The sequence below is a fragment of the Pituophis catenifer genome, unplaced genomic scaffold (genome assembly GCF_029215685.1).
Source record: "Pituophis catenifer annectens isolate HBS135680 unplaced genomic scaffold, rPitCat1.0.hap2 SCAF_6, whole genome shotgun sequence".
Lineage (NCBI taxonomy): Eukaryota > Metazoa > Chordata > Lepidosauria > Squamata > Colubridae > Pituophis > Pituophis catenifer.
In genome coordinates this window covers 42,217,624-42,237,343 of record NW_027256886.1, presented here as the reverse complement: position 1 = coordinate 42,237,343, position 19,720 = coordinate 42,217,624, and the positions used below count along the sequence as shown (strand labels likewise).

Sequence of the window (19,720 nt, the reverse complement as noted above, 5' to 3'; positions counted from 1 at the left end):
CAAATAGGGATTTACAGGTGATAATCCAACATCTTGAATTGCTTAAACCAGAATAAACTCAGGGCTTGAGAGATTAAAATGAATCTCCTCCTGCCCCACTCCTTTCTGAGCTATAATATTCTCACAGCACACTTACCCCATTGTTGAACCAGAAAAGCACATTGTGTAAATACCGCCATCCTGCCATAAATCCTGTCTCGCTCAATAACTGTTGTTAGGAGATACAGATAAATGCATAAAACCAAGCTCTTTGTATACCTGTGGTATGTTCAATACAGTATCTTTGCTCTTGCCTTATTAATGTGTAAACCATCATTTAATACCATATATGCTATATATTTTTGGAACATGTGACATTTTATAGTCTGTCGATCTTTTGCTTAAGGGGCTTAGATCTGTCCCTTAGGAACCTGTCAGATTAGAATATATATACTGTACTTCTTACATATCCAGGGGAATGCAATTGCAAAAGAGAAAAGGGCACAGCAAAATCCCCTCCATGGCATTTGGAGAGGAGGAGGAGGGGAGGGGGAAGGAGGAAGAGAAGGAGGAGGAGAAGGAATACTCTGATTCCTTTTTCCTTTGTAAAGCTTAGTAGATTTAAGTAAGACTAGACTAGACTAGACTAGACTAGACTAGACTAGACTAGACTAGACTAGACTAGACTAGACTAGACTAGACTAGAATAGAATAGAATAGAATAGAATAGAATAGAATAGAATAGAATAGAATAGAATAGAATAGAATTTTTTATTGGCCAAGTGTGATTGGACACACAAGGAATTTGTCTTGGTGTATATGCTCTCAGTGTACATAAAAGAAAAGATACGTTCATCAAGAATCGTAAGGTACAACACTTAATGATAGTCATAGGGTACAAATAAGCAATCAGGAACAATATCAATATAAATCGTAAGGATACAGTTTCCATGTATGTTTTCCATGTTTTCATGTATGATAAGTATCCATTTCATCTCCATATTAGAGGCAGAAAGGATAAAATGTGTTAGAGACTGGTGCTCTTTTTAGATCCACACAGCATCCGAAAGCTTACACTTAGTTCTTCAGATGAAATAGGCAAGCGAGCCATGGAAAACTCCTCCTTCAACTCAAAGACTTATATCTTTTTCAATTTTTTATACAATACTATCCCGCTTGTATAACTTGTTTCCTGTTTTCCCCAAAGAATGCTGGATTCAATTTTTTTTTTTAAAAAAAAAACAACCTTGGGCAAGGATCTTCCATTGCTTCCTTTTCAGAAGTAGCAAAACAGGAAATTTAATCTGTACCTGGCCATTTTACACTGTATCCAGCCAGTATTGTCCACTGAAACTGAAGGGATACTTTTGACCAGAAGAGCAGAACTCTTTCCTATCACTTTCTGCATGCAAAACATGTAGTCCTATCATTGAGTTGTGGTCTGCCCCCTAGTCTCTTGGGCAGAAAATATAATAAGGCAGGTTCTCTATTGTTCCTGAACTTTGTGGGTGCTCTGTGTCATGCAGAATTTGGTAAATACTTCCCCAGCCTTCACTGACCCAGCAGAACATTATCTTATCACCCTCTAGAGATAGTTCTGCTTCCTTTCATTAATTGCTCCAAAATTTATACAATTGTCTATACATCTATAAAAGCAATTTTCTTCAGATCTACTAGTTTGGCCAGTCAGTTAATATACAACACATTTAAAATGTGAGAGGGTAAATAAAAAGTCTTATACATGAGCAAGAATTGGTGTATTAATTAATAGAAGAGAATCTTGACTGGAGAAGAGAATTCAAGATTCAAGAGAATCTTGAATTTTATCCTGGAGATTTGCACATATTCTTTAAATAAAGAGAATTGCCAGTTGTGCAGAGTATAGGTTAATAAATCTGGGTCTTTTTTTAAAAAAAAATTTTCGCCTCCCACTCTAGAGCAAAGACACTGAATGATATTTGCAGCAGCTTGAGCCTTGAGGCTAGAGACCAGAATTACAATATAGAATAAAATTGCATACCTATTTTACTTGCTGCTTCACCTATCCTAAAACATACTTTTCTGTAACTGTCTTATTCTCAAAATCTTTTTGAACAAAAGTATTAATGTGTATTTTAAATGCAACATAGAAACTTTTGGTTTTGGATAGAGTTTGGGGTATTGTAAGGATAGCTGATCTTATGACAAACACCATTGTGATTTCCTACAGGATAGTGGCAAAGCTGATAAAAACCCTGAGAGGAGTTTGATTAGAGTATGAAGCAGCTGGGATTAGATGCAGGAGGCAGCAGGTTGATGCTTACTTATACCAGTTTTTAAAAATAACAAGCTATACTAGGTTCCATCGGATGAGCATGATTTATATCTTTCTCTTTCTTTTTGTGCCTAGTGCAAAATTACTGTGGTTTATTTAAGCATGATTATCCTCCTTTCTTGAGAGCAATATCAGAAAATGTTTAGCAGTAAAGAAAGAAACCACAAAGGAGATCTGTTGGCCTCAAAATCTGATGCAAGACCTATAAGAAATGCTCAAGTAGTTCATTGATCAAAAGAATAATCAAAATGTCAAAATATTTAAGCAGTAGAGCTTTCTGTAGAGGAATGTCAGTTACTGATGCTGTTTTGTGTACACTATCGTGCACAACTAGCTCTGCTTTACTCTCTATGTTTTCCTTATCTCAGAACAATTTTTTTTAAGTACTACAACCTCAAATCTGCTCTGATGAATTCTATTTTAATTAGTACATTGTGCTAATTTACATAACTGCTGCTGCATTGAACTGATTGTCTTTCTCTCTTTCTTTCTCTCTCTCTTTCTTACAGATATTGATAACATCATGCAGCCAGATACAGACAAAACCAGGGTACGAGTTAGGAAACCGGACATGGTTCTGTATGTCCCAAGAGCAAGACGTGAGATGGCAGTCTCAAAAAGTGGCACTTCTGTGGCCACCAAATGCGGGAGGGAGAGTCACGGCTCCACCACAGAGAAGGAGAGTGTTAAAGCGTGTGAGGCAGGACAAAACCCTAAAACTAGGAAAGGGCTGCTTCAGAATGATCAGGAAAATGCGAGGTCTCCTCAGAAAGAGAGAAGATCTTTTCCCCAGGACTCAAGCCATAATGATGCATTCTGCCAAAGAAACCAAAGGACAAAGGCTCAGGGAGAGAAGAGTCCAAAGTTCCATCAGAAGGCCACATCACAACACTTGTTCCCTTCCTCCAGCTTCCCGGACCCAACTCTTACTGGAGTGAGCGAAACAGAGACATATGAGTGCTGTACTGTACAATCTGCTGCCTCAGGGGAAAGAATGGCAGATTTCCAGCCAGAGATTAGTAGCATCAACATCTCAAGGAAAAATGAGCATATCTGCCCATCAGAAAGGCAGGTCACCAGCAGGACCAAGAGGGCAGCAGTTGTGTCACAAGCAGTAGGACCAGGTCAAGGTGGTAGGCAGAATTCCTTGGAACAGAAAATGCTAAGCGAAGATAGTAAAGGTGGTTCAGAATTGACCGGAATAAGTGAGAACAGTATATCTGGAACTGCAGACCAGAAGATTCCAGATAACATAGAGACATATAAGGGTAGTTCATCCATCTGCACAGAGGAAGGAAACTCTGATTCAGCACACATAAGTAACTGTGATTTGCTGGAGCACATTGATAAAAGCAATCTGTTTCCTAAGGAGATAACCATGCATAATAGATGCAAATGTATAGAACAAAACAACTCCAGTCAAACAGCAATGAGTAACAATAGCATCTTAGAATGTGCTGTGGTAGAGCCAAAGGAATGTAGTAGAGTTGAAGATGCAAAGGAGAGTGTTCCTGCTTCAGCACAAGCAAGTGACTATGGCGACAAGAATGTGAGCTGTATCTCCCACCGTTCAGTTAACTCTGATCAGGTTGGAGTGGCTGCTGATAGTCGTGAGAACATTTTAATTCAGGTGGAGACACATAACATCTTGGAGAATGCAGAGCAACTTCCAGATAATTCAAACGTGTCTATAAGTTTTAGTTGTTCAGACAGGACTTCTGAGAAGATAGATGATCTACCCAATTGTGTCTTTAAGATAGCAGGTGATGAAAAGTTACAGGCAGGTGATAGTGAACACGATAAGGACAAAAGCCTGTGTGATGAGACAGGCCAGTATAAATTTGATACATTTGAGGCAAAGGCTGCACTGGCAACAGAGGAAAGCATTTTGGACTTGGTTGACCAGAGCCCTGAGAGTAGAAGTAGTGTGGAGCCAATTTGTCCTTCTAAGGAGACTGCCAGCTGGTCTCTGAAGTCTGCCTCTGAGAAGATGGCATCTTGTCCAGTAAGCATATTGGAGAGAACAGGAACACCCTTAGAAGTGACAAAGCCAGGTTTCGGGGAACTAGGTACAAGCTTGCATTATCCCTCTGAAGGCAAAGGAGAAGAACCACCTACAAATCGTGTGCCATCTAGTTCGGAAGAGACCACTAACACCAGCACTGATTCAGTAAGTCACAGTGAGGCTGACAACATGGCAGATGAGAGCTGGGATGCCCTGTTTAATGATGATGGGGATTGCTTGGATCCACAATTACTGGAGCAGGTGAGTATTCTGGATTTTTTCCCTCAGAGCTGAAACAAAATGGTAAGAATTGCATGCATGTCAGAGACATGGCCACCTCGAATCTAGAATCTTTGTTTATATCAAAGCTAACTCAGTCTGGTCACTTCCTGCTTTTTCCTGGAAGATCAAACCATAATCATCACACACTGAATTATCTGCTGAAAAATTCAAACCGTGATGCTCAGAGTAAAGTGGAAAACCATTCAAAATACATATGCATGGTTTTGTAATTTCATATTGTTTCTAAATCTTTTTTTTTTTAATTTTTGCATTATCTGCATGTTATTGGGAGGCGAAGAAGAGTTGATACCATTGGAAAATGGTATACGGGGGTAGGAAAATTGGCAATTGCCTTCATAGGAAGGAAAAAACAAAACCGGAGACCAATAACCCCTTTTCTGGTAGACTTTATTAGAAGGCATAGACTCATGCCTCGTAATAAAATATGTTAATTGGAAAAGGTGACTCCTGATTGTTTGCTGTCATATACTAACATGGCTCTCCTGCTGCAGTACCTACAAGAAGCAAAAGGAAATTCCAGAAATAATAAAAACTGCAAAGCTCCAACTCTGTTGGTGAAAATATACCCTATTTCTTGAACGTTTAGTAGAGGTTTGTATTATTTCCCCCATCCGCTGCCCATGAGGGTTAGTAGTTCACCCAGAAAAACTCTTATCAGGGATGTGCATTAAATAATATTTTCTCGCGACGTGCTTCCTGTTCTCTTTGATAAATTGCAGGGAGGATCCTGTATGGTCTGCAGTGGGAATTGGAAGAAAATTCTGCTTCCTGCATGGCTAGCTTGTAGCACAAACATTGGCGATGAAATCATAAAACAAAGAGAAGCAACGTGAATGATTATTTATAAATCCCAACACCTGCAGTGGGCTAAAGCTCAGCAAGGCCAGGCCCTGGAACGCAATAAAGAAATGTCCTCCATTGACAGTATATAAAATGCATGTAATCAAGCAGGAGGAAGTGCTGTGCGCGGGGCCTGCGTTGCCATCGAGCAGCTTCAGCATGATGAACACCAGGCATGGAAAGATGGACTGTGAAGCTTCATGAAAATGGCAGTTTTTTAATTGGCTTTGGCTTGTTAGCATATTGCCCTGTAAGGGTAGTGCTGAGTGCGTGGCGATGAGAAGCACAGCCCAGGGAATGCGCTGCCTTGCCGTCAGTTTACGAGGAAATCTCTGTGTTGGCTGGATGGCTGAGGACCCTTATTAAAGCTTAAATCAATATCACGGCCTTGTACTTTCGGAGTGACGCAAAGGTACCTAAAGTAACAAAGTATCCTAATATTGCTGCAAACGGCATATAGCCTGCTCAGGAGTCAGGGTTGATCTGAGTTGATTCAGCTTGCTAATAGCTCCTGCAAACCACTGAAATTAACTAAGCAGGCTCATTACCAAGGTTTAGCTCATAGGCCGTCCATATAATGGAACCTGCTAAAACTCTACAGGGCCCGCTTTGACAGGAAATGGCTGTGGATTCACTATTGCTTATTCCACTTTTTTACGGTCTAGAAATTAAATCTCTCTTACTAAGCAGGTAACCTACCAACCCAGATCACACAGGTGGCATATATGGCCGAAAAGAGCTCTCTACCTTCCTATGTTTTCAGCAGACATGACAGCATCTCAAGTGCAGTCTTTCTTTCTCAGAACTGGAAGAGCAACAGGAATGCAATGGCTGTGAACAGATCAGTGGCACTGGATGTCTGTTTCACAATATAGGCAGGCCTCAGAGGCACAAGGCATCCTTCACCCATGCCCAGCAAATGCAAATGAATGCTTGTGCAAGTGAGCATCTTACCGCATTTACATTTTTTCTGCAGCTTCTGTGATAGCTTGCTTGGTGCTTTGGGCTGAAAAATGAGCAGGAGAATTATTTGCATTCATTCATTCGTTCGTTCGTTCATTCATTCATTCATTCAATTACTATAGCCACCCATCTCAATCAATGACTCTGGACAGTTTACAGTTCAAAAATTATATTGCTACTGGTAGGCATTGGAAAAGGAAAAACATTTTAGATTATCTCTCCTAGGGTTATGTCCTTTGCTTTCTATAAGGCTTGGTCTGCTCTGTTGGATTTGTCAGAGGAAATTGTTGTCTACACTTAACCAGGAACAATAAGGGTATCTCTTGCTCCAACCACAAAGCTAGTGATCACTTTGCATTACTATGAATTCAGCATTGTAGAATATTTGTGCTTGGTTGAACGAAGTCTATGTCTGCTTTTATAAGAGAAATTATATCAGTACACATTGTGCATTAAATCTTAAAGTTAGGGATAGTTTCTTTTTTCCTACATCTTTCTTTTTGCTTGGCAGAAAGTGCATCTTCCATAGCTGGGAAAGTGGAGGTAAAATGTTCTTTAATATTTTGATTCTTTGATAAAAACTGGGCGATATAGCCTGTCAAGGAAGCAAGCTCTTGACCCTTTCTCAGTAGGCACCTCTTATAGCTCACAGATTTCTTCAACTCTAGTAACTACCATTGCACTCAGAAGAGAAAAGGCCCAGCAGTTCCATGTGCCACAGCCACTTCAAGGAAAAGCAAACCAAAACAGGAACATAATCTTTTAACCCTGAAGGCAGGATCCAAATGAAAACAATCCAGTGATCTTTGTTAGGAAGATCTCATAGGGGAATCTTATGAAGTCACTGATTTAGGGCAGCTTTCCCCCAAAACTCTGAATTGCAGCTTTCTATGACCAATCATCAAAAATGGCAGAGGGAGAAGTAGAGCCCAAAACATCTGGTTGCTGGAAGTTTGGGTTGCAGCTTATCCAGACCAAGATTTTTGTCACATACATATGGCAGTAAGTTCCACTGTGCCAGATCCACTCCTTTGAGTGTCTCTACCACCATTACTTGCTTACCAAATAGGCTATAAGTGTGTGCATGTGTATGTGTGTGTGCAGTTTGGGATTCTCATATTTCCTTTCATGAACATGGAGCTCTGTGTGTGATTGCATCAATAAGACACTTCCCCAATCCATGTTATTAGATTTGATTTCTCTCCCCCTCTGCTTACCAGAAAGGACCTTTCATCAGGCTTATGAAATAACAGGGCTCCAGGATCATGAAGCAGGTGGATTTACAAAGGTTCTTTTAAGAGGGCCTCACAAAAAGGTGCAATGCCACAAATTTACCTTAACAAAGAAAAATGTTGTGTTAATAAAAAGAGTGAATATGGGACAATAGCCAGAAAAACGAGTTCGTGTAAGATTTCTGTTGAGACCAATTACCCATAGTATCACTTTAATGAGGTACAAGATTTTATGTGGATAAAACAGGACTTGAGATGCACACAGTGACAGATCTTGGGCTGTGTGTGAGCTGTATTCCTTGTTTGTGTGGGAAAAATCAGTATTCAAGCATTCCAAAAATTCTTAGGGCAACCTAATTGAGCAAAGAGAGTTCACACTAGCAAGCACTACCTTGGTGTTATATTCATTGTGAGATGCGCCCCTACTTTAAATGAGTTTGCATATGTTACTGTATGAGATCTTTGCATACATTAAAATGCAATTCATTTAATCCCCAATGGAAATTTCCTGTAAAAGGTAGAATTTGGCTTTTCTGCAGCGGCTGTAGCCTTGTTAATGCAGAGGTGCATTTATTCATATCTTTCTGTTTGTGCTGAAGAAAGAATAAGGTGAGATAAAAAACAGGATGGAAAAAAAAACAATTCTTCACAAACAACTCATATCTAAATAAAGCAGGATCTGTGCTATTATTTGCCCCAGTGAGTTTTCTAAGGTCAGTCTAACTCATTTTGTTATATAAGAGCAAGGTTAGGGAGAGAGGGTTAGACATGAGAAAAAGAGAAAAGCGAGGAAATTTTGGCATATTCCAGAGAAAATATTTCTAATGTGATTATAGGTTGTTTCTTAGGGCTCTAATGTTTACACATGAAGATAGGAGCATCATGCTTAGTCTTCATCTTTGTGAGTATTGAAGTCAAAGGAAGGAACACAAATAGGTGTGTTTTTCTTTGGAGTGAGGCAGGAGGTATATGTGTAGGTGATATATGTGAAATTAGGATTTGTGCCCTGTACTTCTCAAACCTTAGCCTTTCCTATAGTATTGGATCACAGTTCTCATCATTTCAAGCCACTTTGCTTAGTAGCTGTATTGAAAGGACTGAAAGTGGGGACGGCTCATGTATGAGTTTAAAGGCTGCAGTGATCTTATCTGTCTGGTGAAAGCAACAAGATTTATTCACTTAATTTAGCATTTGGTAAATGTTTTCATTTAGCAAGGAAAATTAGGATTTTGCTCTGATATTAGACCACTTGATTCTTAACTCTAAAGTTTTGGGTGGATTTTTTAAATTATTATTCTACAATCTGCATTTGAAAATTAATCTAATCTTGTTTCTTTTGGCTGCCAGAAAATCATTTTTCCGTCGAGAAAGATAATTTATATCAAGTGATACCAAAATCTTTAATTTCCCAATGAGAGTGAGGTTTCTGCAGCCTCTGCTACTCAGTTCTTTACCCTACCCTTCCTTCCTTCCTTCCTTCCTTCCTTTTCCTTCCTTCCTTCCTTCCTTCCTTCCTTCCTTCCTTCCTTCCTTCCTTCCTTCCTTCCTTCCTTCCCTCCCTCCTTCCTTCCTTCCTTCCTTTCCCTCATTGCCTGAACATCCACCTTTCTCGCCACAGGCATGAGTACTCTTTGGAAAGCAGACTTTCAACCAAAAGCTGAGGCTGACTTTATGCGCAGTTAAGTTCACAGTTCTTTTTGCAATTCATGATAGGAAGTTCCAACACTAATGGGTTCACACTCTCATTATGTATGAAGCTTTTTAAACATACTTGTAACAATACAAAGCTATATACACACACCGCATTACCTGATGCACATATGCATGAGCAGCTGTCTGTCTGGCTCATATTTCGCAATTAAAATTGCAATTTATACACATGGAAAGTTTTAAGAAACTTTGTCTTCTATTTCCAGTGGTCCCTGGAGGCAAATTCTAATCTTCGCATTTTGTGAACTGTCCTGTTTTGACTTGTCATCCTCCTTGCACCCAGTGGTTTGTGAAGGGCAGGGGTGCTCATGCAGTATGCATTCCACAATCTCAGATAATCTTCTATGCCACTTGATATTATGAGCACTCTGCTCCATCAAGCATGTCTGAGGCCCGATCCTGCTGGGCTGTAGTGTTGTTCATTTGAACTCTGGATGCTCAGGTTCATGCCTTAGTTTTATTAAACCCAGCAAGATGCATCCTTCTTTATGTTCCTATTGCGACAGTTCCACCTCTTCCTCTCTGGATTGCCACCTTTTTCTTACTTGCTCCTACTGCAAATCCACTTTCCAGGAAGAATTATCTGAATTATTGTCTTCTATTGACTCAAGAGAGGTGAATTTATAGTCTCCCTGTGGAATCGTGGCTTGTCCTGGTACAGATGCTTGCAAAAACAGAAACCTGCCTGAGTTATAGTCTTCCTTGCCAACAGGGTATGTGCTGATGTATGCCATTAAAAACCCAGGACAAGAGTTCTGTCAACAGATCAGCAGCAGCAATAGTAATCAGCATCCATCTGTCAATCACAACACAGCCAAAATGACTTGGCATCCTTATTGGAAGAGACATGTCTTTGGAATAGAATGGAATGGCCAGAACAAGGCAATTTGGTGCAAGATCAATGTCCGTTCTGTTACCGTGAGGCGGGTTTGGTGGCCACATCAAAGATTTCCTAAGAAGAACCCTGCCAATTCAAAGGTGTTTGTAGAAGCTCTGCTTCCTTCCCCGCAGAAGTAAAAGTCAGGCTTGGATGACCTTTCTGATTTAGGGTTGAAAACCATATCAAACATGTGGTTTCTTTGTGAAATATAATCATTTTATGAATTTATTTACAAAACATTATTTTGCATTGCGTTTAAGTCCTGAGAAGATCACCAGGCAAAAATTAGCTATGATCGAAACTAGAGCGCATATAAAAAAGTAAAGCAAAGCCGATCAAATACAGCAGCAGGCAAGATTTTAAAACACTAAAGACAACTTAACTCTCTTTTTGAAAAAGAGTCTGCATTAGGCGTGGGCTCCATAGCCAGGTGCTGCCACTGATAAAACCTTGTAATGCATCTCTACCATTTGCCCTCTCTTGGCAGCAGAATAACTGGACTTGACAAGTAAGTGCAAGGATAACAAAGTGTTCTGGTCCCAAATCATTTTAGACTTGAAAGATAATAATCAGCAGTTTGTATTAGACCAGAAACAGTCAGAAGTCAGTGGAGTTTAAACAAGAACAGGACAATATTTTCAAAAAAGCAGGTCCAAGAATTTTTTTTTTTTTTAAATAGCTATACCTTCCAATTGCAAAATAAACATCTTGTGTTACATTTAATTACCACTGGCTGTAATTGCCATTAACTGTTAATGCATTAATGTGTTAATTTATTTGGACACATCTATTTAAAGATGTTCACTAGGACATATTCCAAGGAATACATGGGCTCAGATTTTCTCCTTTTGCCACAGTCTTTATTTAGCATTTTATCTCCTATCTATTCTAGCCATATCCAGTCACCATGCGGCTTGCCATAGTTGCTTTACTAACTGCGTTTTGCAACTATCTCAGGTATTGGTTTGGATGCAACTAATGCCTTCCTGCCGGATGGATGCTTACTGAAGCAGATGTTCATTCCAGCTTCCTCCTCTGGAAACAGTGAGGGAGAAATCCGCCTAGATCTAGGGAAAGAGCATGCAAGCAGCAGGAGGCACCTAATCAATAACTCCCAATCTCCCATGGATAATCAATCCTTTTCCAGAGCCGAGTCTCTAGCCCCATCAATCAGCTAGTGCACCCATTCCCAGGCTGACATAAAGGTTTGCGATGAGACAAGACAGAGGCTAACGTTTCAGGGTTGAGAGATGAAATTGGACAATGGAGTAGATCCCTGAAATGACATCTGGAATCTACCTGTGGCCAATCTTGCTTTCAAAAAAAGGATTGAAACAAAAGACAGTTTTGCTGTGTATCCTGCGCTTCGTGCTTATAATTAGTCTCTGCCCTCCCTCCAGCTGTCTACCTGCACTCTCCGTGGCACAAGGCTACAGGAGCCGCATTTTGATTATTACAACTATTCTCCAGCTGATCAGGACATGAGTGACTCTGAGCTGCCACATGTCATTGAAATCTATGACTTCCCACCAGAATTCCGCACTGAGGATCTGCTGTGTGTCTTCTGCCATTACCAGTAAGCAGTTTGGTTCTGTTTCTCACTTGTGTTTTCTAGTGTAGTCTATCCTCTGAGCTGAAGTGGCTGGGATGTAGCATGTTAGAACTGCACCCTTTCAATGACTTCTCTAAAAGTCACTGACCGACTGCTTGCTTGCTTGCTTTTATTGCAGCCACCCCTGCCTCAGGGCCATTATTATCAGCTTTTTCTAATGATGCTCAGGTTTGGTATGTTATTGCCACTCATCAAGGGAATATTTTATTCCTCCCATCCTCTAAGAATTCTTCCTGCCCTGCAGTGAGAAATTCAAGAAATTCAACACACTTCTATTTCCTAACTGTATATTTTCTTTGAAGCTGCACGTAATTTGATGGTTTTTGTTGTTGTTTTTTTGGATCACTGCCAATTTTCCAGCTTTGTTTTTTTCCTTTCATCAGGAAAAAAGGCTTTGACATTAAATGGATAGATGACACACATGCTCTGGGTATCTTCTCTAGTCCCATCACAGGTATGACCTGCTTTTGAGAACCAGACCTGCTGGGTGTGTCCTTGGATGAAAGATGCTGGATGACAGCATTTGTTGAGTGGAGGGACTCGGGGCTCCTGTCCACTCACTTTCATTTCTCATCTGACATTGCCTTTATTCACCATAGCACAGGATGCTCTCAATACCAAACATCTGATGGTGAAAACCCGTCCCCTGTCACAGGCTACACGAGCTGCAAGGACCAAAGCCAGAGCTTATGCAGGTAAGTCCAGAAAGATTCAAAGAATCGGCCAGGTTAACCTTTTTCTAGCTGCTGAGTCATACTTGTAATATATATTGTCTTCCTATACCGTGTTTCCCCAAAAATACAACCTACCCCGAAAGTAAGTCCTAGCCTGATTTTTACACGTGCGCTCAATATAAGTCCTACCCCCAAAATAACCCCTAATTAAGACCTTGCCCACTCCAGGGTACATGGATAAAAATTAAGATGGGGTGCAGCTGCTGCTACTACTACTTACCTTCGGACAGTTGCAGCCAAGCCTCGCACATCCCGACACCTGCCTTGCTGGCCTATTTCTTCTGCAGCCGGCATGGCTTTCCTGGAGGCCTCTGTAGCCAATAACAGCTTCGGATCGATCTGGAGCTCTGTTTTTGGCTGCAGAGGCCTTCAGGAAAGCCTTGCCGGCCTTTTGCCAACCTTACCAGCTGCAGAAGAAGTTACTAAAGGCCTCTGACAGCAAAAAGGAGGCCGGGACATCGCACGCACATGAGGTGAGTCAATGGATGACATCTCCCCCGAAAATAAGACCTGGTGCCTTTTTTTTGGTGGCAAAAAAAATATGACAGGTCTTATTTTTGGGAAAATACGGGTAAGTATTAAGTGAGACCATCTGATTTTATACCAGGCGTCAACTGTTCTATCCACCTTTGCTCTGCACATGTCATAGATTGATTAGCTCTGGTTCTCAGTGCTGATAAAAATGCCTCCTGATCAAGAAAACTGTTCCATTGGAAATATCCATCATTCCCTCTTAAACTTAGCTTTTAGAATCCTGTGCACGCTTCTCCAATGAAAGAGCTACGCTAACAGTCTATTCATGGTGTTCTCTTAGCATTGAACAGTGCTTTTTGTAACATTAACAAGGATCAAGCCTATGAAATGCTGGTCATCCTCTCTTGAGTTGCTGTTGGTTAAACTAATTCCCAAGACTCTTTTCAGGCAAATATGATATGCTGCTGCATGTTTTAAGTAGTAAACACAGCAAATATTTTTTTTAGTTTTCCAATCCTATGTTGTCCAACATCTGTGAGACTGAAAAGTGAGTAGCACAATGGTAACACTGCCATGTATCATGATCTGTTTTCAATACAGTATAATGGGGATAGAATTAATGGAACTGAAGAAACAGCAAATGTATAGCTCTGCTAGTAGTTGTATATTTGGCCAGTAGTTTCTTAAGTTCATTGCAACGTGCCCTCTTTATTATTCTTTTTTTTTTTTCTAGTTTCATGGGAAGGTCTATTAAAGTTGCTACCAATCTTTCACTCTGTCCTGTTATTATTTGAAGTAGAAAGGAATGCCTGTGTTCTGGGGAAGGGAGCCATATGTTAATACTTAAATATGCTCGTCTTCCCATCCTATCAATGGAAACAATAACTCCAGATATTGAGACATCTGCTTTTCCCTCCTCTTAGAATTCCTGCAACCTGCCAAAGAGCGTCCTGAGACCTCAGCTGCTCTGGCCAGGAGACTGGTGACAGGTGCCCTTGGTGTGCGAAGCAAGCAGAGCAAGGCCGAACGCGAAGCTGAACGCAAGCAGTTACAAGCAGCTCGAGGTAAGCGTGAAGGAGCAGAGACACTGCGGTGTTGGAGGTGTGTGTGTGTGTGTGTAAGAAGTCGGGAGAGATATGAATGGCTATTCTACTTCTAGGAGTACCAAGTGTCTAAGATGAAAAAGACGCAGTCTGAAGTATCATAGGTAGCAATGAAAAAAATTACATCATTTCTCTGTGTCTCGGTTTCAAGCTACCCTGCTCTCATTTACTATCCACATTCAGGAAGTCAATCTGGTCCAAGTGTCTGCTTCAGTGCAGAATGGTAAGTGAGCCAAAACATTTTTGTTATCACTCTGCCAGATCAACCTGAGTACCCTAGGGAACTTCTCAATGGCCAGTGATTTCCCTGTCTCGGGTTCAGCGGAGAAACTTAACTGTGCTCTCCTGAAATATACAGGGATAAACAAAAAAGAATCAACTGCACTTCAGTCCCCTTTCTTTAACGTTACTAAGGTACAGCACCTCACTCTCTGCCTAACCTTCATGTGCATCAACCAGAGAGCAGTGATAAAGCTATTGGCCTGGCCGGGGGAAGGAGAGTTTTTCATCCTATCTAGGAAATTGTAATGAAATCAACAAAGTATCTGTAAATTCCTACTGTGCCCTTGTCTGGTAGAAGTAGAAAGAAGAAAGAGAACCAGCCATTTGCTGCAGAATGGCTTGTGGATATTTGGAAATGAATTCCCCCGACCTGCAGTAGTGTAATCTCTTGAGTAAAAGGTTACTTTACTCTTTAGTTGATGTCGGTGTGTATGGTACTGTCAGTCTTCTGTTTATGGTGGGCATCTGGATGCATTTTAGTCTTCAAAGATTCTACCTAGCTTATCTTCAACTCCTCACCCTCCTGGATGGCCCAAAACTGAGATTGAACCCACATGTTCGACAATGCAGCTTTTTGCCCATAGGGATGTAAAGGACAAATCATGTTGAATGACTAGAAAATATAGCATAATAAATGTATTAGTTACAAAAGCTATCAGAAGTGTATTTCCTCTTGTGAAATGATAAATCTTCTGAACAACCTCTGTTCCATCTCATAATCACGGGCTAGAAAATTATGTAACCAGAAATTCAACCTGTACACTTGTTTTCAATTTAACCAGAGTTTCTGAGATTTTGGAAGAAATGTATTTATTTTATTTATCTGTTAGATTTCTGTCCAGCTTTTCCATAGTGGCTCAAATTAGCTTTCTTGGATAAATCTTTTCTGGGTTTTTTTTTAAAAGAAATTCTGCAAGCTAGATTGGACTGAGAATTAAATTTGATTGTGTGACCTGAATCCAGATCTTTGCAGTCTTAGATAGAACCACTGAGAAGGTGGTTTGGGTGGTTTTTTTTTGGCCAGAGCTGGAGGATATGGAAGGCAGAGTTGAATCTTGTCCAGATGGACCAGAAATGATAAAAAATGAGGATGAAAAAATTAAATATAGAAGCTATGGACTCCCTCTTGGAAAAGAAAGGGTAGAAGTTAGTTCTACCGGCACTGTGATCTTTTATGAAAGTGCTATATTTCAAGCTCACATTATCATTCAGGCAGCATTGAAAATCAGATGAGAAATGCAGGTCATTAACAATGCAAATATTTTATTTGTAGTATTTTTCTTTAACAACACACTTTGCACTTCGGGAATACGCTGACAATTTTTTGTCAGTTCAAATGATAAATCTCCAGGTGGTTCCATTTTGTAACATTGCCTCTTCTCTCTGGTAAACTCAACTCCTCTATCTTTCCTTTTCCGTACAGTCCCTCCCCTCCCCCATTTTTCTGTGGCATATTCTGAAGCAGCTATTTTGTAGAGTATTTGTTGACCTTCTTCAATTGTTCTTTTGAAATTGGAGTATAAGTATTGATTATTCAAGTTTTTTAGACATTCTTATTGTAATTAACTGTTAAAGATTGCTTTTCTCTACTGGTTTGGCTTTTTGAATAGGATATGCATCCAATAATCACTGCCATTTTTCCAGCAATAATATTGGGATCAGATATACTATGAGCTCCATGCAAAACACATTTTAGGGAGGGGAAAGCATCAACATTAAGCATGTGATGTCCAGGTTTATGTAGCCTTGTTAATTGAATGCCTTCATTGTACTTACTAAGGTGTGCCTCTTTGAATTCATGCAAGGACTAGGAATTCTTATTTTCCTATCCTTTTTCTTTAAGGGCATTGGAAGAGAACAAGGATTCCCCCGAGCAGCAAGAGCAGTTTATAGCTCTAATTAAGTGCCTTGAGGGAAGAAAGCTGTGGTATATTCAGTCCCTCTAGGAAAAAGATATATGGGAAATGCAATTGTGTCAGGTCTTCAGTGTTCACTAGTGGACACTAGGTGGTGCTCCAGTTCTGTTTACTGTACTGAACAATAGTACTACTCCGGAATACAGAACCTTGAACCAGGCTGAGCTTCAAAACAGTGAGAGCAAGCCGTGCATAAGAATAGCTTATTTTAATTTAATTGCAGCTACCAACTCAGTAATTTGCTACTTTCCTCTGCTGAGTAGGCTTTCAAACAGATTACAAGCAAATACTCTAGGCTGATCTCAGGTGAAATGCAGCTTCATAATATGTTTCATGGATGTGTAGGAAGGGATAGGATTCAGGCGTACTGTGCAGGGTAATTGAGTGAACACTTCCAGTGTGCAATGATGTGAGCATGTCCACAGTTTGCTGAGGTGGCTCTTGATCTCTGCACCAACTAAGCAGAGACAACAGCCTCCTATGTCACGAGGGATATCGAGAGAGAATGCATGCACGCCAAGGCTGCATTAAGGGTCACCAAAGCCCTGGAAGTTGCTGCTATGATCAGCTCTGTTTCATGTGACCGCTACTTCCCTAATTACATTTTGTCTTGCAGAGCGGAAGCTCTTGGAGGCCAAGCAAAAGGAAGATGCCTGGGAAGGTCGGGAGTGAGTCAGCAGCCAGTACAAGAAGAGGGAAGTTGATCAGGCCTGCTTGAAAACCTCATGGAGTGGAACTGACAAATGGCAGCTTGTGCTTACAGCATTGAGAGACTCTACCATCCCCTTTGGGGGAAGCAATAAGATATGGGGAGTTGGGAGTGCATTGGAGTAGCCAGACATGACAGGGTGAGTCATGTGAACCCAAGCTACTGGGTTGGCTGGAAGGCTGTGAAAGAGCGGGACTGGAGTCTGGCAGTACCACAGGAAGAGCTGCTGTATTGTTAACAGTCCTGCCAGTGCTGTTCTGAATGCCATAGAATGTTATCCAAATGCACTCATCACATTAGTTTAAAGCAGCCTGGATGCAGGGCCTATCTGTGCTCTGGGTCACTGAGTTATGTTGTGCTCAGTGGGATGGGACTGAACCGTGATAGCTTTTAGATCAGGCCCGCTAGGATGGCCAGGTGCCCAATGCTGAGCTTGCTATTAAAGTTGATTTGATTTTATATGGTGTCGTGTGATGCAGGCAGCTTTACTGCCTCCAAGTAACTCTATGAATCTTCAGCACTGGAAAGTAAGCAGAGGTATGACAGCAACTCAATGAGTTACTAAGGTTGGACTTGACTCAGACCTTCCTCTTCCAGATCCTTGAGAATGGAAGTCAACATAAGATGCCCAGAAGAAAGGGGCTTCTCTCTTACAAACCCATTCCTGATGGGATCCTCGTAAGTTCATCTGAAGAGTTGAGATGAAAGCAAGTTTTCCCCTACGGGGAAATCAGGCTCCTGCTGGGAGACCCTGCTACCCAATCAGATTCTGGACCTCCTAGCAGAACCATTTCCTAAGAGGCTCTATGCACTTGTGTGGGATTCCCCTCCTTATGGCAGGAATATGTTGGCAGCAGTCCTTGCAGTATGTCACTCACATCCTGTAAAAACAGGCACAAGTAAAAAGCAAGCCAGCTCTGGCCTGTTGGATTTTACTTTACAAGCATTCCTTCCCCACCACCACCACCGCCCACTCCCCAGGAATGTATCTCAAAGACTGGCAAACAAGGTCCTTTCTGTTCTGAGCAGCTGCATTACCACCACCCAAAAAGCAGGCAGATTGGCTGCTTCCTGAAAATGTACATCAACAACACACCTTTGCCAGGCTGGGCCGGAGATTCCTGTGGTCAGACACTCCCAGCTGTGTTTGGGGTCAAGCCCTCTAAGCTTGGACCAAGAATTTTGGTTGTCTCCGCTTAGTTGGTGCAGAAATCAAGATCCAAACACATCAGTCTGATCTTGCTACTGCACAGCAGTAGACACAATTGCTGCTCAAACTCTAGATCAACACAATCTGTTCTAGTCCAAGTTGTGGGTCAAGACAGTGCATCAGAGGTCATGTTGGAGGTGGCATTTTGGAAGTGGGGGGAAGCAGAGTTCACTAGGGGTGTGTGCCTGGCATACCACATTGATCTAGCCACAGGGAGACTGGAGATACTCTCTATGGGACATTCCGCTTGAGATTGTTTGGGGTCAAATCGCACAGAGTAAGCCAAGGCAGCTCTCAGAGCTGGAATGCTCTGGCAAGCTGCCTGTTGCTGGCCAGCCATACTTACAGCCATCTCCATACCTGGAACAGCAACCGGTTGTGTCTCCATTTGAGCAGGGTGGAGTGCTTGCCTGTGATGTGGGCAGTATTCTGGAATAGGAGCGGATGGGTAGTGACTGCTTTTCCTGGCAGTTCTAATAGTCTAATTCCCTACTCTGCCAAGCAAGTGATACCTGAACCAAGCCCTGTCTATTTGATCCAACTAAATACTCTCCAATCTGATACACCAGAGTGGCTAAATTAGGTTTCATTCCCATTTATAGTTTCTGGCAGTTTGCAGAGCCTTCCTGCGTGAAAGGCCATCAGCATTTGCATCAGAGTAGACTAGCCATCCAAGTAATTTCATATTTACTTAGGAACAATTGCATTGAAGCTTATTGAAGAACTGTATTTAATTCTTTTGTAAATGTGGCTTTAAGGCAAACATGCAGATCATTCTTTAAATTGGCATACCCCAGATCCTATGCTTAGCTGGTCCCATGTCTTATTCCAGACAGGATTTGTCTTTTCGATCCGTTATTGGCCTCTTTTCCTGTACTCTTGCCATTTCTGCTAGGATTGCACTGTTGCAAAACATGCCACAGAATTTGAGAACTATTTTAATTATTTCCAGAAACAGATTTAAGATTTGTCTCCTCGATGTTGCTTTAAAATCTAAACACCAAAAGCGTGTAGTGTTCAGTATGCAAAGAGGCTTCAGATCTAGCATAGAGACCCCTCTTCCCCCCTATCAGCAGTTCCTTAAAGGAGAAAGGTCCTTTCCTGGTCTTTCATACTAATCTCTATGCTCAAGAAAGAACATGAGTAAGTTGATTTCAGAAGGCATTAAAAGCATTTGTGAGCGCTCATGTTCTGGTGGATGATCAGGGCATATCAGATTCCCTGCCTCATCTGGCTTTCAATTTTTTTCTAGTATCTCTTAATTTTAGAAGAAGCATGCAGAACATGCTTGTATCCTTTAAGCTCATTAAAATAGTTCTGCTCTGGGACATTTGACCAGAAAGTGAGACTTTAAATGAAGATCACAACACACTCCAAGCTCAATTGCCTTTCCACAGGGGGTTGCAGGGCGGGGGGGGGGGGGTGTTCCTCTGGATTTCTTTTTCTTCTGCAGC

At 41.2% G+C, this 19,720-nt stretch overlaps 1 protein-coding gene across 3 annotated transcripts in view; it reads left to right on the top strand.

Annotated features, from left to right (window-relative positions):
- R3HCC1L (R3H domain and coiled-coil containing 1 like) overlaps positions 1-17,519 on the top strand; it is a 37,371-nt gene extending 19,852 nt beyond the window's left edge. The window contains exons 2-7 of one of the 3 annotated variants that reach the window (XM_070946022.1): positions 2,803-4,559; positions 11,627-11,802; positions 12,222-12,292; positions 12,438-12,533; positions 13,970-14,110; positions 16,964-17,519. In XM_070946022.1, coding sequence (XP_070802123.1) covers positions 2,817-4,559; positions 11,627-11,802; positions 12,222-12,292; positions 12,438-12,533; positions 13,970-14,110; positions 16,964-17,019 — 2,283 coding nt within the window. In that variant the 5' untranslated portion in view covers positions 2,803-2,816 and the 3' untranslated portion in view covers positions 17,020-17,519. Of the gene's footprint in view, positions 1-2,802; positions 4,560-5,092; positions 5,188-11,626; positions 11,803-12,221; positions 12,293-12,437; positions 12,534-13,969; positions 14,111-16,963 lie in introns of those variants that run through there. The other 2 variants (XM_070946023.1, XM_070946024.1) reach the window with 2 other exon arrangements.
- The last annotated feature ends 2,201 nt before the right edge of the window (positions 17,520-19,720 follow it).